The 23112-nt window shown below is 41.9% G+C and overlaps 1 protein-coding gene across 1 annotated transcript in view; it reads right to left on the bottom strand.

Moving 5' to 3' along the window:
* The window catches only part of OGFR (opioid growth factor receptor), a 513571-nt gene that overhangs the window by 193755 nt on the left and 296704 nt on the right, over positions 1 to 23112 (bottom strand). Inside the window, exon 4 of the mRNA XM_044090398.1 lies at positions 15667 to 15745. Coding sequence (XP_043946333.1) covers positions 15667 to 15745 — 79 coding nt within the window. The remainder of the gene's footprint in view (positions 1 to 15666; positions 15746 to 23112) is intronic.

Raw genomic sequence — 23112 nt, 5'->3', positions numbered from 1 at the left:
TATTTGTGGCATTCCCCATTTCTTTGTGATGGCCTTGAAGATGTCCGGGTGTAGCATCCATTCGTGAGCATCCGAGGTGTTTCTGCTTAAAATGTCTGCTAGGGTGTTCTCTTTTCCCGGTACAAATATTGCCTGTAACTGGATGTTGTAGCCGAGAGCCAGATTCCGAAGGTCCAAAGTCATTCTGCATAGGGGGTAAGAATGAGTGCCTCCCTGTTTGTTGATGTACCACATGACTGTGGTGTTGTCTGTCCTTATCATCAAATGGCCTTCTTTGAGGAATGGTCTGAATTTTAGGATTGCCAGTTTTACTGCCAGCATTTCTTTTTGGTTTATGTGCAGGTGCAGCTGGTCCTGAGTCCACAGTCCTTGTACGCATTTGTCCAGCATGTATACCCCCATCCTAGGTCTGAGGCGTCCGTTGTGATGGTTTGGTTTGCTCGAAAGTTGTGGAAGGGTAAGCCTGGGTTTGACTGGCATGCCCGAGCCCACCATAGAAACTCCTGTTTTAAGCATGGGATTAGTGGTATTTCTGTTTCTAAGCTGTGCCTGTGTTGAGACCATACATTCTTTAGGTACCACTGTAACTTTCTCATATGCAGTCTGGCATGTGGGACCAAGATTATGCATGATGCCATGAAGCCCAAGGCCTGCAGAACTTTTCTTGCTGTTAGTTTGTTCTGCTTTGTTAATGCCAAGAAGTAAAGAGGGAGCTCTTTTTGTTTTTCTGCAGTTAGAAATGCCATCTGTTTTACTGTGTCCAATTCGCCCAAGAAGGTTCTTGTCTGGGATGGTATCAGCCTTGACTTTTGTAAATTGACTGTGTATCCCAGGGCTTGTAGCAAGTATATGACCCTTTGTAAATCTGTTGTCAGCTTGCTTTTGTTGTCCGCTTGTAACAGGCAGTCGTCCAGGTATGGATAAATTTGGATTCCCTGTACTCTGCAGTGGCGATTACTGATGCCAGGCATTTTGTGAATACTCTGGGCAGTAGATAAGCCAAAGGGCAATGCTGAGAATTGATAATGCTCTGATCCTGCAAGAAATCTGAGGTATCTTCTGCAATTTGGTCGAATGGGGACGTGCAGGTATGCCTCCTTGAGATCTAGAGTTACCAGCCAACACTCCTTGCCCAGCATGGGAAGAAGTTGCTGTAGGGTCAGCATTTTGAATTTTGGGACGATGATGTATGTGTTTAAGATGGACAGGTCGAGAATAGGTCTCCAGTTTTTCTCTTTTCTTGGTACTAGGAAAAGTCTGGAGTAGAATCCTTTGCCCTGTTCTGTTATTGGTACTCTTTCCACAGCTCTCATCCTTATCAATTCCGCTATCTGGTGCAGGGCTTCTATTTTTTGATTTGGGGGCAGGTTTGGCATTCCTCTTTTTACTGGTAAAGTGTGGAAGTGGAACCGGTAGCCTTGGTCTATGGTTTGCAAAATCCACTTGTCTTTTGTGATATAGTGCCAATTTTTCGAGAATAAGGCTAACTTTCCGCCTAATGGTGCTGCTTTTTGTTCCCTGGTAGGCGGAGTCAGAGCCAAGTCACTGTGATTGTCCTGTTGCAGTGGCAGTGGTTGTGTCTGTGCCTCGGTTATTGCCTTGCCACTGTCATCCTCTGTAGGCACCTCCTCTGGATTGATTTCTGCCCCTAGAGCGTCTGTTCCTGCCCCTTTGTGATCTTGTGGAGTCAGGAAAGGACCAATTTTTGGCAGGCCAGTTCCTGCTAAACCTTGGGGGCTGAACCTGTAGGAAATCTTTAACTGTTTGTACAGATTTTGCCTTCTCTTCTATTTTCTTCATTACCTGCTGGGCAGGTTCCCCAAATAGACTGGCTTTATCCATAGGAGCATCCAATAGCTTAGCTTTAACATGATCCAGTAAGACCTGTTCTTTCAACCATGCATGCCTTCTTATCACTGTGCCAGTCATGGCTGATCTAAATGAAGCCTCCAGTGCATCATAGCCACATTTTAAAGAATGGTTACTAACCTGTTGGATGTTATTCACCATTTCTAATACATATTTCTTATCTAAAGATTCATCAGAGGACAGCTTTTTAATTAACTGATCAAGCATAAACTCTTGGTATTGGATCATGTGAAACTGACAGTTTAAAGCTCTAGCTGAGAGAGTAGCAGAGGTGTAGACTTTTTTTCCCCCATCTCTCTAAGGACCTGGATTCCCTTTCAGAGGGAATAGGGTTTTTTGCTGTGGTCGAGGCTACTGCCTTAGGCCCCTGGGATATAGTTTCGGGGTCTGCAAGTGGGGCCTTGTATAGGTGGTGATGAGTGTCTGGTACCCTGTAAAATCTATCTAGTTTGGCAGGGGCTGGAGGTAAGGAATCAGGTGCAGTGCAGACATCATTAAATGCATCGTCCACAACAGACAGGACAGGAGGTATAGCTAAGGGCCTATGTTGTGGTAAGTGCAGAAAAGTCCTAAGCCTTTTTCTTGAATCTGAGAAATCTTGTCCCTGCCATTGGAATTGTTCTCTCATGGCATGTAAGGTTTCCCCAAAGGAGAATTCCTCTGGTGGAGAGGCAGCTGGAATGGATTCTTCAGCATCTGAATCTTCATAATTGGAAAAGGAGCCTCTGGCTGGTCTGTAATGTCTGAGTCATCCATAGAATCATCAGAGGACACAGGCTCGGGGCTCTGCTCTAGGTCTCTTTTCTGGGGCTGAGAGGCCCTGTCTGGGTGAGATTGGGATCCCTAATTAAGGATATTAAATCTTCTGCCAGAGTAAGCATTTGTGAACTAGAAGTGGGCCTGAGTGAGGGTGGTTTAACAGGCACTGATTTAGCTGATTTGGCTGCTTTAGCCCTGGCAAAGGCCTTAATAGACATGGCTGCAGGAGGCCTAGCAGCACCACGTGCTGGGGTAGAGATATCCAAAGGGATGGTGTCTGATAAATCAGTAGGAACCACAGTTGTAGGCAAAATTTCTGAGGTTGATTCAGGTAAGGTAGCAGGAGCCGCAGTAGTAGTCATGGATTCGGCTGAAGATTGGCCAGTTTTCTTGGTTTCGGCCGAAACCGAGACACTCGCGGCTTGCTTAACCGTGGTTTCGGCCGAAACCGCGGACCGCGAGTGTCGGTCTTTTTCTTTGCGTTTTTTAACAATTTGGGTAGTCGGAGGATCCGACGGCATAATGTACGCAAAATCTGAGCCGAAAATCTGTTCAGCAAACTCCGACCGACGCCTAAGCGTTCGTCGGTTGAAGGAAGCACAGGCCGAACAGGCTGCTACGTCGTGGTCTGGGCCTAAGCAAGGCAAACAGTAAGAGTGGAAATCTTTATGAGGTATTTGTTTCCCACAATTTAAACAGTTATTGACTTTTTCTGACATCGGCTGAGGCAAGAAAGAGTCCCCAACGGGGTACTTAGCTTTTTAGAAGTCTTAGTAGTATTCGGTAGTAGTAATCTCTGGATCTGACCGACCGGCACTTGCGAACAGCTTCTGCTTCGGCGCCACGGCAAGAAAGACTGAGGAAAATGGCGTCGGCTGATGCCTTTATACCAAGACCAGCAGAGATGACGCCGGGGAAGTGCGACATCAGCGAAGCGGACCCAGACTTTGGAATCCGGCCGACCGAAGGGCTGCCTGACGACAGGACAACCCATTTGTTATGACTGCAGATGCATCCATGAAGGACATCTGTACTATGTTCATCGTGCATACAGCTGCAGTCATAACAGATGGGTAGAATCCCAAAGCTAAAAAAGGGGTGGTAGGCACTAGGTGGAACTAGGAGGAGCCAGGATGCCCTGCAAGACTGCAGTGGCAAAGCCTGGTCTAGATTTGGAGTATAATGGTAGGTGATAGTGCTTGGAGAAAGTATGTACAGAACTCCAAGTGGCCGCTTCCAAAATATCTTTGGTAGGAACCCCCCTGAGGAAAGCTGCAGAGGTAGCTGTGGCCCTTGTGGAGTGAGATCTGATGCCTGCAGGTACAGTTTTACCATGAAAAGAGTAACAAAAGCGTATGCAGTGGGCTATCCATTTTGAGATTGTCTGTTTGGAAATAGGCTTCCCTTGAGCTCCGGTAGCATAGGACACAGAGTTGCTCTGATTTTCTGAAAGGCTTTGTTCTGTCCAAATAATAACGTAGCTGTCTGTGAATGTCCAAGGAATGTAGTAGTCTCTCCCCATTGTTTTGAGGATTAGGGTAAAAGGTAGGTAAGTGGATAGCCTGATTCAATGCTACCCTGGATACTACCTTTGGCATAAAGGAAGGATTGGTTCATAAGGAAACTCTGTCCTGATGGAAAATGATGAAAGGCTGCACAGCCATGAGGGCTTGTAGTTCTGAAACCCTGCGAGCTGAGGTGATAGCCAGAAGGAAGGCTGTTTTCCAGGACAAATATTGCAGTTCTGTTGAAGCAGCTGGCTCAAAAGGAGGCAAGGTCAGTTTTTCTAGAATGAAATTGAGGTCCCAAGCAGGTACTGGTTGTTTCCTTGGGGGTTTCATATTCTTAGCCCCTCTGAGGAACTGTCTTAAGAGGGGGTGAGAGAATAAAGGAGGATCAGTGTTGTATTCTGCAGAAATGGCTGAGGCATGGATTTTGAAGGAGGAGAAAGAAAGTTCACTGCTTAGCATCTCAGCTAGGTACTGTAATATGAGGTAAATTCAGTATTCCAGGATTCTGACCCTTTTTCTGATTCCAGGCACAAAACCGTTTCCATTTTGCGAAGTAGGCTTTTCTAGTAGAAGGCCTTCTGGCCTCCAAAATGACATCCTGCACCTCCTTGGAGAGTAGGGCCTGTTGTGAATTTAAGGAATCTTCCATGTGGCTAGATTGAGTGTTTTCAGCTGACTGTGAAGAGTTTTGAAGTTGTGCTGAGTCAGTAGAAGAGGCATTAGAGGCAGGATCCATGGTGGGGAATGCGTCAGGCTCCTCAGGAGTGGGTACCAGTGTTGTCTTGGCCAGTCTGGAGCAATGAGAATCATCTTTGGTCTGTCCGCTCCGGTTTTTAATAGAACTTTGGGCAGCAGAGGAAGAGGTGGAAAGGGCATAAACTGTCATTGTTGTCCAACTGAAAGAGAGTGCGCCCACTTTCCAGGCCTGTGGATGAAAGGTCCTTGAGCAGAATTTTGTCAATTGGTGATTTCTGTGGGTGGCAAAGAGATCCATGTCTGGCCTTCCCCATGCTTGAATTATCTTTGCAAAAACTTGAGGATGCAACTTCCATTCATGTGGATCTGTCATATTTCTGCTTAGGTTGTCTGCCAGCGTGTTTTCCTTGCCTGGCAGGTACTGTGCTTGAAGTTCGATTTGTAATTCCAGAGCCATGTTCCAAAGAGACATGGCTAGCCTGCATAGGGGATATGAATGGGTTCCTCCCTGTTTGTTTATGTACCACATCACTGTGGTGTTGTCTGTCCTTATCAACAGCTGGCCTGGATGCAGTAGGTCTTTGAAAGCCATAATAGCATTTATTACTACTAGCATTTCCTTTTGATTGATGTGTAGGTGCTTTTCTTTTTGGGACCATTTGCCCTGAATGCACCGATCTGTCATGTCGCCCCAGGCGTAGTCCGAGGCGTCTGTTGTGATGACTTGATTTGCTTGAGGCTTGCAGAATGGGAGACCTGTGTTTCTTTGGCATGCTTGAGCCCACCACAGAAATTCCTTTTGAAGACATGGAATCAGTGGTATAATTGTTTCCAAGCTGTGGCTGTGTTGAGACCATAGGTTTTTTTTAGGTACCATTGAAGTTTCCTCATATGCAGCTTTGCACATGGGATTAGTAGGATGCAAGATGCCATGAATCCCAGAGCCTGCAGGATTTTCCTTGCAGTCAGCCTGGTGAAGGTTGCCAGTTTTCTGAAGTATTGAGTTAGTTGCCCTTGTATCTCTGGCGTGAGGTAGGCCATCTGGGTATTTGTATTCAAGCTGGCACCCAGGAAAATTATTGTTTGAGAGGGTATTAGCCTTGATTTCTTTTTGTTGACTGTGTATCCCAGAGAATTCAACAACATTATTACAAACGCCAGATGTTTCAGAAGTATGTGCTTGCTGTCCACTTGGATCAGGCAGTCGTCCAAATATGGGTATATTTGTATCCCTTGAAGTCTGCAGTAGGCAATTACTGATGCCAGGCATTTCGTGAACACTCTGGCGCAGTAGATAAGCCAAAGGGCAATGCAGAGAATTGATAATGGGTCGAACCTGCAAGAAATCTGAGGTATCTTCTGTAATCTTGTCTGACTGGGACATGCAGGTATGCCTCCTTGAGGTCCAATGTTACCAGCCAAGACTCCTTGCCCAGCATGGGAAGAAGCTGCTGTAATGTGAGCATCTTGAATTTTGGCACAAGTAAAAATGTGTTTAGGATGGATAGGTCCAAAATAGGTCTCCAATCTTTGCCCTTCCTTGGTACCAGGAATAGTCTGGAATAAAAACCTTGACCCTGTTCTTGTGCAGGTACCTCTTGAATAGCTTTCATGTCCATGAGATCTGAAATTTGTTTTTGTGCCTCTGCCCTTTGATTGTGTGGCAGGTTTGGCATGCCTCTCATTTTTGGAAGGGCGTGAAAGTGGAATCTGTAGCCTCTGTCTATAATGTCCAGGATCCATTTGTCTTTTGTGACAATATGCCAATTTTTCTAAAATAATGCCAGTTTTCCACCTAAAGGTGCTGCCATTTGAGCCTTGCTTGGCATGCAAAGGGGAAAGTCATTGGTTCTGCTTTCTGAATGACTGTGATCTATCTTCTCCACCTCTTGGGGTTGGTGCTTGCCATTGTCTGCCTCTAAATGATCCTTGAGATTGCCCTCTACCCCTAGGATGCCTGTATCTACCTCTTTGGGGTCTGTCCGTGGCTGGAAAGGACCAATTTTTTGAAGGCCAATTTCTACTGAAATGTGGAAGTTGTACCTGTAGGAAATCTTTCACTGTTTGCATTGATTTTGCCTTTTCCTCCATTTTCTTTAATACCTCCTCAGCTTTAACACCAAACAATACATCTTTTTGAAGAGGTGCATCTAGTAATTTAGCTTTGACATGATCTGGTAAGGTTTGCTCTTTGAGCCAAGCATGTCTACGTATGACTGATCCTGTAACAGCAGCTCTACATGAGGCCTCTAAAGCATCAAAACCACATTGCAAGGTATGTTTACCCACTTGCTCTGCACTATGTAACAAATCCTGCAACTCCTTCAAGTCTGGTTGTTCAGGTTGTGACATTTTGCTTCTCAACTGTGATAACAGAAACTGTTGGTACTTTAACATATGGAACTGACAGTTTAATGCCCTCATGGTTAAGGTGGCCGAGGTGTATACCTTTTTCCCCCACCTTTCTAAAGCTCTGGAATCTCTCTCTGAAGGTAATGGATTTTTAGCAGTGGAGGCCTTAATTCCCTTGGGACCCTGTGAAATAGTTTCTGGGTCAGCCGCATGGCTTTTGTATAGGAATTGGTGTGAATCAGGAACCCGGTAATACCCATCAGGCTTGACTGGAGCTGGAGGTAAAGAATCTGGGTTAAGGCTGGCCTCAGAATACACATCTAGTATGTCTAAGACAGGAGGTATAGCCAGAGGCCTGTGCTGAGGGAGCAAGAGGAAATCCCTAAGCCTTTTCTTGGAATCTGAGTACTCTTGGCCTTCCCAGTGGAAGTGTTCCCTCAAGGTATGTAAGGTTTCCCCAAGAGAGTAATCCTCAAGGGGGGAGACAGAGGGAATGGACTCCTCTGCATCAGAATCTTCAAAAGGGGAGTATGAATGTTCCTGGTCTTCAGAATGTTCTGAAGTAATGGAGGCCTGGTCCGAGGAAGGGTATTCTTCCTCCACTCTGGCCCTTTTGTTCGAGGGGGGTTGAGAACCCCTGATAAGAGTAATCAAATCCTTAGCCATTTTGAGCATCTGCTTTTTAGGCATGGGGCCTTGAGAGGGGCCCTGTGGAGCTTGTCTTTTAGTATGCATGGCTGCTTTAGACTTAGTGAAAGCCTTGATGGAAAAAGAAGAAGAAGGCCTGAAGACACCTTGAGAGGTGGCAGGCCTGTCTAAACTCTGAGTTTCCCTGCCAAGAGTGGCTTCAGTATCTGTAGTCGGGGTGTGGGCCGAAGAGCCTGCGACCTCGGGCACAGAAGACACCGCCAATGAAGTGTCATCGGTAGTCAGGGGCTGCGTAGGCGCCTCACTGCGAACCGGAGCACCTGTAGTCGGCTTTAGCGTGGTGTCGGTAGAAGTCGCGGACCTCGTATGTCGGTTCTTATCTTTGCGTCTTTTACTCAAAACTGGAGTCAGAGTATCCGACGACATAATGTAATTAAACTTTTTGCCAAAATAATGTTGGGCGAACTCCGCCTGACGCTTAATAGTGCGTCTGTTGAATGTAGCACAAAAACGACAGGCCGAGACGTCGTGGTCTGGGCCTAAGCAAGGAATGCAGAGGGAATGAAAATCCTTATGCAGTATTTGCTTCCCACATGAAATGCAATTATTAACTTTGTCTGACATCGGTCTGAGGCAAGAAAAGTTTCCCCAACGGGGTACTTAGCTTTCAAGAAGACTTCAGTTGAAAAATATTCATTATCTCAGGAGCTGTCCGACCGGCACTTGCGAACTGCTTCTGCTTCGGGCACCGTGCGGCAAGAAAGACTGAAGAAAATGGCGTCGGCTGGTTCTTTTATACCCCTGTCGCACTGACGTCAGGGAAGAAGCGACAACATCATGCCGGACCTAGACTTTGGAATTCAGCCGACCGAGGACCCGCCTGACAGCAGGAAAACACATCTGTTATGACTGCAGCTGTATGCACGATGAACATCTCCAGCTCTACTCAGTGGCATACCGCCTGTTCAGAGGCGATCTGTGCCTGACGTATAAAGCCATGTCCAACCCGGAATTAATGGACATGCTGCACCTCAGAAAATCCAAATCCCATCGAGCTATGCGCTCGAGAGACTTGAACCTCAGCACTGAAATAAATAGGACATGCTGGAGGGACAGATTCATAACCCAGAGGCTCCCTTCACTCTGGAATAAAATCCCAGTCCAGGTTAGGCAGAGTCCCTCATTGACTCTCTTCAAGAGGAATCTTGATGAGTGGATGGGAGATCGTAGGTTTACCCCGGGTATCACTTCTGTGTCACTGTTAGACAGAGGCACAGTATACTAACCTCGAAAAAGGGCATAGCAAAATAAATTTAAAATGGGTGGCGAAAGCCAAACACATTCTGGCTAGGCTTATAAATGCCCTAGGGCAGATAGCCTAGTATGAACCTATGAACCTAATCACTCAATTTTTTTGTGTATGTCTGTTTCATAACTAGTCATATTTGTTTTTCTTATATTTTCAACTTGTTTTTGCTGTGCTACTGTAGTAACCTGGCTAAAGTCCATCCCGGGCTTCAGCTGAGAGTGCAAGGGGAGCAACTGCCCTCCTCAGAAGAGCAAGGTAGTAACATTTAAGTTATTATGAAAGACTAAAATATCTGAACTTGTAAAGTGTCTCTTACAGATATCTAGGAGGAGATCTTATTCAGGTATATAGGGCATTTAGAGACAACTACCTCTGGGAATATTTGGGGTTATCAAAAAGTACAAGAGAATCATCAGACAACCTACGTAGAAGATTCTACAGGAATGAGAAGTCTACTAATTGGTTCTCTGACAGACTACCAAATTACATTAAAGCAAGTACTAGTTTAGATATTTGTAAGAACAACCTGGACACTTATGGGAACAAGTGTTTTCGTATATTGGCAGGCTACAAGGGCATTAATGCCCGTGCTCGAAATATTTGTATGTATGTATGCATGCATTTAACCAAACTTCTATTTTAAGTCCAAATCTGAAGTACTTTGGAGTATCCCCTTTGTGCATAACAAAGCCACTTTGGAGTTGGTACATAAAAGCAGCACAAGTATGAGGGTGAACCCCTTCATGTTGCAGGGGTGCAGGAATAATAAATTACCATGAAAAATGCCTTAATAGCATTAAAGTTAGTCTAGAGACTGGCTGATTCTACAGGACAGTCCTACTTGGGAATTACAGGTCTCACTCTACCACTAGGGGGTTTTCTGTCTTATGTCCATTACTTGCACTTTTTTCACTCTACCACTAGGGGGGTTTCTATCTTATGTCCATTACTTGCACTTTTTTCACTCTACCACTAGGGGGTTTTCTGTCTTATGTCCATTACTTGCACTTTTTTCACTCTACCACTAGGGGGTTTTCTATCTTATGTCCATTACTTGCACTTTTTTCACTCTACCACTAGGGGGTTTTCTGTCTTATGTCCATTACTTGCACTTTTTTCACTCTACCACTAGGGGGTTTTCTGTCTTATGTCCATTACTTGCACTTTTTTCTTTTTGGTCAGTTCATGCATCTCATTTCAGAAGTTTCCATGATTAAACTGTGGCAAGATGACTTCTGATACAGAATTGATCTTTAGGACTACTTTCAGTATAATTTTGCTAATCAAGTATTCACTCTCTTTGGTGCTTGTGGCATAGCCAATGAGGTCTCAATTTTGTCAAATACCATGGTCATATGATCAGTTCTGGTACTGCATTAGATCCTTTATTGTAATATGTGTTTCCTTTCTAGTTTTTGTTTCTTTAAGCAAATGTTTGCTTGTGATATAGTATTATCTGCAAGTTTTATTTATTCATTTTATTTATTACAGACTAAAAGCTCCATTTCTATACCAATAACCAACTTAGATGAAGAAGCAACTTCTAAAACGTTTTAGATTGTAGTGTGCTGGGCTCAGAGCCTTGGGCCCCAAAACTATTTTTCTGCATCTCCTCCAGTATCTATACTGCCTACAACACTTTTTTCACTGCATATTGTGTTTTTTTCAATTATGTTTGTTGCAATGATTTTACACTAAATTTGTGTGATGATATAGAAAAATAATGAAAATAGAAGAAACACTTTTTACACACTGTTAAAGCAAGTCTCCGTTACTTTCAGAGTGCTTCTACCCAAAATAGTGTATTTCAGGGGGTCTGACACTCAAATGACCCTGGGTGCTGTATAAGGACTGGCATACAAAGTAGGGGGCCACAGTCTCCAAAAAAAAAGAGATTTAGTCAGCTCAGCTAAGGTTACAGTGCAGTAGTGCCCCTCACCCTGAATTACGCTAATTTGACAGCTGCTTGAGGCCAGAGAGCTGCAAATTTGAGATTTTTGGCCTAATTTGACTTTTTAAGTATCTTCTTTTGTTTTCACAATGGGGACATTTAAGTTTACCAGTTATTCTAAAAACAAATGATTGTTAGAGGTAAGCATCTATTTGGCAGCATTTTTGTGCCTTCTTTAAAATGGAATAAAAGTCTTTACCTTTCTGAAGCAAGGGCAGGAGATTGGAAAAAAAAACTTTTTAGTCTAGAACTATGCAATACCATCACACAGCTGACATCTTCTTCCACACACAGATCTCTATTCATGCTGAAACAGACGCAACTTAAGTCGTACAAACTGTACTGGGGATTACTTCACACATGGTGGTTAAACAGGCCAAGTTACTTAGTTATTTGAAAACAGGCTAACTGGGCTAATCTAAGAAAACCTTCTTAAGCCACAACAAAGCTCTCACTCAATTAGGACAATCAAACCCTATAAAAAACATCAAAGCACAGCACTACATTACTCAGTGCCGATAGTATAAGAAGCAAACAATACATAACCAAGAAACTGTACAGGTAACAAGCAGTCATCTAAGTAGAAATAGCTTAATTATATAATCATACTAGATTAGAGCAACATGTATGGTACTATTAGGACTTAATGCATACAAGCAGTCTGTAAAGTAATGAGATACCAGTACAACTTTCAAAAACAAGCAAAATATTGTGAAAAGAAGAATAAGAAAGCCACACTGAACGGAAAATGGGTTCAGCTAGACTCCTAGATTCTTGAAAGCAGAGACAACCTCCAATAGGGAGTTATCTGGACCAAGTACGATCCATATGAACTAGGGAGAAATACTAAACATATTAGTGGTATCTAGCTGATCAATTCTCATACTTGAAGTATCACATGATGCTTAATTTGTCAGTAAGTCTCTTAGAGGAAATGGTCAAGGGCAGGATCATGCCTACTCAACTTGGTGGACTTCAAGATGGTCACCAAAGCAATGGATGAGGGCAAAGTCATTTACACTGCCTACCTTGACCTGGCCAAGGCATTTGACACAATACCCCACTCGGAATCATTGACAAACTCAAGAAGTTAGGTACAAAGCCGTATGTCACCTGGTGAATAGTCATCTGGCTCACAGACAGGACCCAGGATGTTAGAACTGGGGAGTCCACCTCTACAAAGAGGCCAGTCACCAGTGGAGTCCCTCACGGATCAGTCCTTGAACTGCTCCTTTTTGGCATTAACTTCTCAGAAAGTCAAGGCCAATGTCATATGACTGCAAATTAGGGGCGGTCATTGAATCTCTCACCAAAACAAATGTTCTCCAGGAGGGGCTGATGCAGACAAACAACTGGTGTCAGAGCCATGGACTAATGCCAAGAAATACATAACAGCATCCTTTGGGAAGTCATACACCTCTGGTACCTATCATATTCACAACACATCCCTTAGAGTTGACCCAGTAATCAGGGACTTAGGGACACCTACAGATAGTAATATAGCCTTTGATCATCACGTGTCTACAGTGGTGAGGAAATCATTCTATGTTGCACAACTTACAAACAAAGGTATGGGATCTATGTCCAAGGAAGTCATTATTCCAATGTATTCGGCATTCATCAGAGCTTTCATAGAGTACAATGCTCCCTTTGGTATGTACCTAACCAGGCATATCCAACAACTGGAACGTCCACAGAGGTTCCTCACTAAAAGAATACAGGGCATAAGTAATACATCCTATGCAGACTGCCTCAAGGCCCTATCCCTGTATTCAGTCTCCTACAGGCTTTTGACGGGAGATCTATGCCTGGCATACAGGGCATTGTCAGAGCCCACTCTGATGGACCTCCTGCATATCCACAAAACAAACAGCACCAGAATTACCCACTACAAGGACTTAAACCTTGCTTGTGATATAAATAAGACCTGCTGTTGAGATAGGTATGTGTCCCAGAGACTAACCAGTCTATGGAATAGGCTCCCCATCCATGTGAAGCAGAGTTCCTCCCTAACCCAATTCAAGTGCAACTTGGACAACTGGATGGGAAACCGGAAATTTATTCCTGGTTTGGCACCTATGTCTCTAATGGACAGAGGTAACCTGTAAATGGTTCATTTCCCAGGCCCATGCTTACACTTATCAAGGGTTATCAGAACTTGTCAGTGATTTGGGATGCATGGCTAGGCTTACAAAGGCCCTTGAGGTCATTTGCCTAGTAAACACCTATGAACCACATCTGCTTAACACTAGATTTGCAAAAAATGATTTTATTAAATCTACTTGCACAAGACTGTTACGAAAGGTAAACAGCATGGACTGCAGACAGAAGAAGCCTGTGGAACTCTATAGAAATAATAATCACTGGCTTGAGGTGTTTTTTTTTAATCTCACATTAACTATTTAGTTTTCCAGCGAATTTCTAAGGGATTTCCTGACATGGTCATATAGGCCAGATGTATGAGAATCTTGTAATACAGCACATAAGGCCTTGAAAAAGTGTGACCAATAATGCATTGATCAGCTTAACACTGCCCACACCTCTAAGGAAAGTAGTGAAGAATCAGCAGCAGTACTGCCCTAGGGCTAAAGCCCACCTTAAATCTACATTAAAGCCCACCTTAAATCTACAGTGCTCTCCGGATAAAATACTGCCAACAGGCTTGACATACATCCTACACAAATACAGTACTCTCTCTGCATAGGCCTAGAAATGCAGCCATATTAAAGCAGGCCTTTATCTTCATTTTATATTTTAAATGTTATATGCAGCTTAGTAAGGGCAGTTTCAATAGAAAAGAGTGTTTTAGTGAAGTATACAAATGAGCTCAGTGAAAATAACCTTTAGGCCAAAGCAGTGATAAGGATGAAATGTGCTAACAGTGTATGCAGAACATTTGGCGCAAAAAGATCTTGTTTAGATAGTAAGAGGCTGGGGGACCAAGGTTAAAGATGCATGTAAAACTTGTAGAGAATGTTCAGGGTTTTAGTATTAAATTTAGTTTGATACAAATACTCAATACATTAGGTACAGAAGTCAGGTCAAATATCCAGCAATTCAGAAACTATAGAAAACAGGGAAATTTGTATTAGTTCTGCCACTACAAAGAAAAGGAACAAATCGGAGTTTAAAATTACTATGGACAGCATAATTCGGTCTGTTTTAGTTTATCAGCAGTGCTGTTAGAGACAGTAATACTTCATCTATCACCACTCTGTGCTGCTACTAAATAATAAACCACCTTTAGCAAAGCTCTGATGAGTAGAAACTGTTACTCTGAAAGGTAAAAGAAGATTTGACACAAAGGAGAAACTGAAATATCTGGCACTTGTTCAACAAAGCTCCTGGTAATTAAAAGACAAACATTTACTCCAGGGTTTTAGAAATACCATGTGAGTTAGTTTAGCAAACAGAAGGGGAGTGAGTAAGGTCCACTTTCCTGTATGATGCCAAAGACCTCAGCTCTGGCAATATACACCATTCTGAAGACAGACAAGGGAACTACAGCTGAAGCTAATGACAACAGTGGTCTAAATTAGTCATGAGCTTGGGACACTTCGGGGAGGGGGCATGGAAGCATCTAAAGAAAAAAAACAGGTGGAAAAGGGCAATATTTGGGCGGACAATTATGGGTTTTGCATGATAGATGCTCAGAAAGGAAAAGAGACGGAAGAAGCAAAGAAGGGGGGTGAAAGGTGATGTTCTGTATTGTTAGCAGCCTGGACAAAGGTAGTAGTATCCCGTGACAGTGATGCGATTTTACATCAGAATTGACTGAAGTTAACACAAATCAGCTGATGGCCCCCTAGAAAAAGTTGTGAACAGGCAAAAAAGATAAACATCACATTCTGAAATGATGCAATTTGACAGTTTCCACAACTTGCACTTCATTCTTCTGTAAGTACATCTTCGATCCCCCAAAACATTTTGCAAGCAATGTCATAAACAAGCTAGTTAAAATGTAAACTGATATCCTGAAAGTCACATGAGAGTTCCTTGTTTTTTTTTTTTTTGTTAATACAAGCAACTGGAAAGTGGTTAAATCTGATTAATATCTTTCTATTAAGTTTACAATTTAAAAGAACTCTGAAAAAAGAGCACAAAGCAGCAACATTTTGGCATAAAGCACATTTGTACTAAAGAACACACTATGACACATATAACACCCCTTTTTCTGACAGACTACTAAGGTACACTTAACACTGTAGTTTCTTTTACTATAATAATCATGGTACAGAATGATGAAACAGTGGCATAACAGTAATAAAAATCAGGGCACTAGGACTAGATGTCCTTTCACAATAATGACAGCCACATGTAGGAGGGGTAAAACAAAGGTGATGCACCTCTACCCACTGCAGGTCTAAAATGTACCTGTAGGTATTTTATGAATGCAAAGTTAAATATCACCCTTCCTCAAGGGGACACTACATAGTTGTTATCCTATCCTTCTCATGTACAACAGCTGGCTAACTGCCCTGTGGCAGTGAATGCATTACTTACCACTGTATACACAGCAGTGGTTTCACTGAAATTGCTTACAAAGCAATGATTTTGCTGAAATTACGTACCACTGTATATAGCAATGGTTGTTTTCGAGCTCAAGGTAATCCCCTTTCCAGTTATTTAGGATTTCTTCTATTTTGCAACCTAAAATGAAATCAAAGAAAACTAACAGTATAGAAGATATCATGGAAATCATGTAACGTGATAAATTAGGTACAATGTTAAAATAATTACCATTCAACAATGTGCACTGTCACAGATGCTGTTTTAAACCTCTTAGGCTTGCTTCAAAATCAACTCTGTAATGCCTTTAAAACAGTTAGGAACTATTCCAAGGCAAATTACCAGTTATTAAATGATGTTTTTTTCAAAATTCAATGACCTTGCAAATCCTGAGAACACAGCAGCCTATGCTGAATTGCTCTCAGAAACTCTGTACAACCATCTCAATGGCTGCATAAAGGCTGTTGTACCTACGAGAAGTAACTCCAGGATTAGCCCCAGAAACAAACCGCTCTGGTTGCATCCCAAATTTAAAAGGATATACATCAGGGAAATAAGTACAGCAAAAATCAGGAAGGATAATTTCCATAAAGATAAAAACTCTCTCAAAATAAATAGGCAACTAAGAGGGCTAATTAGGTCAAGCAAAGCCAAATACTGAGGTTAAGATATCCTCTAGGTGAAAGATAACCATAATGCCTTCTACAAGCTGTCAGAAACCTCAAGGGCCGCACAGAGGAATGTGCTGAATTGGTGGTTAACGGTGTCCCACTCACAGAGCCTGGCGATATAACAAACCTGTTAATGGGCAAATTCAGTTCCAAGTTTACCCACACCAAACCATCTCCCTAAAAATACTCTCAAACATAACTCTTCCAACTATAACCAGGGAGCATGCACTGGCTGCACTCACTAAAGCCAAGAAATGGTCCCCGATAACATCCCAGGTTGCCTCCTGAATAGTATAAAATACAACTCATCAGGACCCTGGAGTCATTATTCAACTATAGTCTTAAAACAGGCTTTATGCCACATGACACTCCTCCCAGTTTAGTGCCATTAGCTCATTCTACCTAATAAAGAGAGAACATCTGAGAAGGCCAACACACTTACGTTCTTTCCTTCTGTTCCTCCTTTCTAAAGAAAAAAAAAATTGCCTGAATCTCCTTGTGTTCTGACTGTGCTTCTCAAACATTTTGGAAATATAGAGAATATTTTAGTGCATTTATTGTAACTGTATTTGCCTTAATATTGCTACAACTCAAGTGCTCTAGGTTGCACTGCATCTGAATTGTTTTAGTGTGTTTTAGCTGCTTTTCTGTATATGTAGACTTCTCTGTATATGTAGACTAGCTACTTATTCTACTGTATTACTGACTCAAATCGTTTTTCAGTTCTGCACTTGGCCTTGCTTCATTTAAAATGTTTTAAATTGCTAATTTTACAGAGTTTTAATTGCATTTACTGTTTAGGGCTACACACTCAAGGGTGTTAGCCTCTTCTGTGCTTATTTACTGTATTATTGCATTGTTTAGCCTGTTTTAACCCCCCAAAAAAATAAAATGTATATATATATATATATATATATATATATATATATATATATATATACACACACACAGACACACACACACACACACACACACACACACACACACACACACTATCTTGTCTGCTTGTTTCCTGCCTTTCCTAGGTAGTATAGTCCAGATCCCAGGCTTTGCTGGTTTCAGGACTTTATTTTCTGTGTTCAGAGCTATCCAGACCTTGCTGTGGTAGAGGGAAGTCCTACTGCTTACCAGTAGGAGTGGTGAGCATTGTACTGTCTAACACTAGAGGAGTGGTTTCCAGCTCTGAAATTATAATTTTATTAGCCATTTTGGGCTGATTTCTATCTCTTTCAACTTTCTGGCTTAAAAACACGTGTGCTTGCATGTTTTTCGCATCGTGCAGCACCACGGTTAAACTATTCCAGGTGCCAGAAAGTCTGCTCTTCAAATTTTCCCTTAGAACTAGCTGGTTTCTCAATAGTAGTATTAAAATCTGAACCCCTGTGACTAGCACTTGCTCTAGAACCTACTGGAAAGCATTAGGAAGCCTTAAACTGATACAAAAACAAAAACACTCAACTCTCCTTGTTAATAAGGAGAAATTAATCATAGGCACTAAACAGCCTATAACTGCAAAGTACCTTGCAAAGGTAAAGGAAAACAGCTCTTGTACTTTACAAAAAAGCACCTAAACAGGCATGTCCAAGGGTCAGCTTCCAGTGATTTATCCTGCCCACCTGGTGAATCTGGGCATACTGGGGCAATGCAGCAACTGCCTCATGTACACAGACAACCCTCTCCTCCTACCACTCAACACTACAACCTGCGAGAGATGCACTTACATAACCACACTGGAAGCAAAGCTCTCTCTCCAGCCAAGACTGTGCTAGACAGTCAAGAGAAGGTTAACACCTGAGCTACAACTCAAGCAACACATAGCCCTTCAAAACCCATACCATCAACACCCACCATACCTCTCAACCTGGAAACATCAAAAATCTGGATAAGGCACATGAAAAATGTTACAAATCTGTATGCTGATTAACATAAAATCTGCATAAACAATTATGTAATCCCACCCACTCCAATGGAATTGTGGGATACCAACTTTCAAATGCAAACTGAAGAACAGACAACCAAAATATGGAACCGAGTCCCCCTGCAGCCATTCCAATTTCCCATTACCTGGCTATTTCACCCCATTTACCATAAACACTAATGTGTGCATACTGCTTTACTAATACAATGATTATTTGGATTTTATTTTTACATTTTACAGCCCAATGAACAAACACCAATAGACATCTGCTAAACAAAGCAACAGTGTCTCACAATGAAAACAGACTTGGCATTAAAACTTCTCTGCCCTTGAAACTCACATTCATTGAAACCCACACATCACATTCAAAGAAAATGTATCCGGCAAGTGGTGGATAAAGATTACCTTTGGGCGGTTTTCAAATCATTGGCCCCTTGCACACAAAACAGGAAACATACATGTTTTCTTTGATACACCTTCCTGACTTTATTAAATTATATTCCTTGTATAATACAGCACACACTTGTTAGACAGAGCGCATTTTACATTTATTGTTTGAACATTTTTCCAGTAGGCTGTAGGCAATGAAACAAAATGCATGAACCAGTAATGACAAAAACTGCCCAATTCAGAACATTTCCATCATAAAAGTCTACTTCCACAGTGTCCACACCCACACTATAAATAGAATGACAGTAGTGTATACCATAGGCATCTTGCACAGCTTCTTGCACTTATTTTCAATTTCAGTTTCTTTTGGGGGGGTACAAAAGGTCAAAAACCAGGGACACATTTTAAACATTGCTTGTAGAATTTTGGAAAGTTGTTAGAGTAAAATGTTGTGTTACCACCATGCATTTCACTGGCAAGTGTCAAACCCAGGACCCTGTGCACTACAGTCAGAGCAACATACCACTATGCCAAATCAGCAGTTTTCTTAAAGATAAGAAGACTGAAACTTAAATGGCTAGCATTTAATGAATTCAGTTCTCACTTCTCACCATAGCTCTCAACTTCTTTGCAAAAAAAACCTGGACAAAGCCAATAATGGGGGAATACAAATTCAGTTCTTACTTCTCACTATAGCTCTCAACTCTTAGCACAAAAACCATGGACAAAGCCAATAATGGGGGAATACAGCCCCCCCCCCAAAAAAAAAAAAATATATATATATATATATATATATATATATATATATATATATATATATATAAAACCATTAACAGTTTTCTTAAAATACTCCTAAATTGTCAAAGTTCTTAAAGTTCTTTGTTGTAGTAAATGCAGTATTATCATACATGTTACATTGCTTAACTGAAAACATTTATGGTCAGCTATGAACAACAGCTGCAGGCGACTCGCATCTAAATGAAAAGATGCTGCATTCCAGTCTACGAAACAATTACACATTGAACCATTAGAATTTATTATAATGGACAAGCTATGCTTTACAGTGTGACATACTTCAGGGTTTAGCTGCATGCACATCTTGAGTAATTTTACAAGTATTACATTTAAATCATATTGCAGCACAAGCTGTGAGAAAAGAATAATTCTATGTATTACGGTAATAGTTTACACAGTATATGACTGGTGGTGACAAAAATATATTGCAGCACAAGCTGTGAGAAAAGAATAATTCTATGTATTACGGTAATAGTTTATACAGTATATGACTGGTGGTGACAAAAATATATTGCAGTACAATCTGTGAGAAAAGAATAATTCTACGTATTACGGTAATAGTTTATACAGTATATGACTGGTGGTGACAAAAATATATTGCAGCACAAGCTGTGAGAAAAGAATAATTCTACGTATTACGGTAATAGTTTACACAGTATATGACTGGTGGTGACAAAAATATATTGCAGTACAATCTGTGAGAAAAGAATAATTCTATGTATTACGGTAATAGTTTACACAGTATATGACTGGTGGTGACAAAAATGCAAAATCTAGTTTAGCTGCTCAGAGAAGAGGGCTTGGATATATCTAATCTCCCCATGAGACATTGCTTGCCCCGGGCAGTCATGACTGTCACCCACTCCTTTATCCATCATTCAGATACAAGTATTGCACATCTCTTTCTATCTTTTGCTATTTCCTTCCGAGTCTGTTTCACTGCAGTAGTGCAGTCTGTAGAAGCTACCTAATTAATGGAACTTGGTAAATCGAACATGTATTATGACAGAGGTACCACATTATAATGTTGAAAGTGAGATTAGCAGTGAAAAGGTTGCGATAGAAACATACAGGTCTGGAAAATAATAATAATAATAAAAAAAAAAAAAAAAAAAAAAAAAGCGCACCATTTTAATAGGTCCTAAGGGTTCACTCTGCCTGAAGCCAAGTTGCATTTCTGTTTAAAATGTTTTAATACTTTTAGAAAGATTCTTATACAACAGTTTATAGGCTGACTGTTGACATATTTAGAAGTATAAAAAGACTAATGAATAATTATATACTCTGTTAAAGAAATGGTTGTGTTAGAACACAAACCAGAAGCAAAAAAAAAAAAAAAAAAAACATAAAAGACGGGTACAAAAGTCAATACTCAATTTACCATTGCCCCTCTGCTGACTTTGCCCTTACAAAGAATAAGAACATAAAAAACACAGAAGAATATAGTTAAAGTTAATTAGAAGTGCAGTTCTGTTAATGTATCATTATCACCACAACAAGGCTTGGACATCAGCTGAAGAAACTGTACTGCAGAACTTGACATTTTAAGCTTCACTGTTTGCTTAACATGTTACCATCAGAATCATGAAGTTCATCCTGGGTAACCTAGGGAAACTCTGTGGAGTGGGTGACATTTTATAATTATATGCATACCTGAGGAGGCAGATCCTCACCAATGTGCACAGTAAATGCTGTCCTTGACAGCACACTGGCTCAGTGTGGCGAGTTCTCCTTCACAGTCCCAGAATTTAGAGCTGAACCTGACCTTCCTCGAAATAACACACGCAGTCTCACACACACACACACACACACACACACACACACACACACACACACACACACACACACACACTTGTGAACCTAATGAAATAGGTTTCCTTACTTCTCTGTTGCTTTCTGAAGCATCTGAACAGCCAGGCAAGCTTTCTAAATTAAATCCACAAAGTATTTGAGCCAGGCGAGCCTTTTAAATAAATCCTTGCCGTTCCTTCTAAATAAATCCTTTCCGTATTCCATTCCCTAACAGCCAGGCATTCTCACTCGCAAAAAATTTGAACTAGAGCCAGAAATATGTGTGCAAGCTCAATTCCGACAGGCTGGTAGCCCTTACAGAGCTGACGTCATCGCACACGTGAAGCCAGCTCACGCGCGAAAAATAAAATAAAAAAACAAAGAAAAAAATCAGAAATGAAGGGGTGCCACTCGGGATTCGTGGTACCCCATTATCTGGACCCCAAAACTCAGTAAAAACCAAGTAATTCGGGACAGTTGGGAGGTATGACACCCACATTATAGCAACACTAAACCCACATATGCGGAGGCCCTTAACATTAACCTGTCCAAGCAACAAGGACCTCTGAAGCTGAAACGCAAACAAACACCAGTCACAACCAAGGTGACTGCTCACAATACCAGTGTGCCACCCAACAACAGCCCCTAAGGCAAGAAAACATACCCAACACCTTAGTCATAGGCGACTCTATAGTCAGGCACACTGATGTCCCACTTACCAGGCTGAACAAGAAGAAAATTACAGTCATCTGCCTGTCGGGTGCTAGGATCTGCCACATAACGCATGCACTCAAGCCACAAGTACAAATACAACTCTGTCACTGTCCATGTTGGAGTGAATGACTTGAGACGTACCTCCCTGGACTACATGAAAAGAGACATGGAAGAGCTCTCAGATCATGTGGTCCAGGCAGGTATGACCCTAGCCCTGAGTAGCATCCTGCCTTCGCCCAGAATGATATCACAGTAGAAGGACAAAATGATTAACTTCAACAACTGGCTAAGCTTCTTGCGTCATTCAAAGGGGATCCAGTATCTGTCTGCCTGGGACAACATGATCGACAAACCACGATGCTTTGCCAGAGATGGTCTGCACCTGTTGTCCCTGGGATTCAGGTTACTTGGCTAAAGCTCTTGCTACCCCTATAGTGCCTTTTTTTGGCAAGGTTCAAAGGACAAAACCACCACCGTAACGGATACAAGCATGCAAAATCTGAAGGTAATGCTACTCAATGCTAGAAGTCTAAACCTCAAAATGTACTCATAAAAATGGAGAACATCGATACCGTGCAGTAACTGAGACCTGGTTCAAGGCTCCAGAGACCACCCCTGCAATACCAGGCTACAACTCTTACCACACTTTTTGGCCACCAAACTAAGACCAAAACACTAAAGGTGGAGGAGTGTCCATATTCACCAAGGATATTCACACTTCCAGGCTAGTTGCCCAACACAATGCATCTGAAATTCTCCAGGTGCAATTAACACTAGGTAAGACTACAATCCAAATTGTAGCTTGCTACAGATCCCCCACCATGCCCCAAGATTCTCACTACACCTTTTTAAACATACTGGAAAATATTAAGATACAGCCAAACACCCTAATACTGGGCGATTTCAACTACCCTTCTATTAACTGGGAAAACTACTCTGGTACCAACAACTTTTCCCAACGGTTCTTGGAATTCATAAATTCCAATGCCCTGCATCAACTAATCCATTGTCCCCCACCAGGGGCTCCAATATCTTAGACCTGGTCATTACAAACATGGGAGATAGATGCTCCACAACAGTGGTCATCCCCTCATTGGTCAGGTCTGACCATAAGCTAATCACCCCTGACATCCACATCCCACCCCCCAGTAAGGAAATCTCCATAAAAAAAACTTCTCCAAAGCCAACTTCATGCTACTCAAGTCAGAAGTGACAAACTTCATGACACT

The sequence above is a fragment of the Protopterus annectens genome, chromosome 12.part0, assembly GCF_019279795.1.
Source record: "Protopterus annectens isolate FY-2018-M chromosome 12.part0, PAN1.0, whole genome shotgun sequence".
NCBI classification, from domain to species: domain Eukaryota; kingdom Metazoa; phylum Chordata; order Ceratodontiformes; family Protopteridae; genus Protopterus; species Protopterus annectens.
Note: the sequence above shows the minus strand (reverse complement) of the source record. Positions and strands in the feature narration are given on the sequence as shown.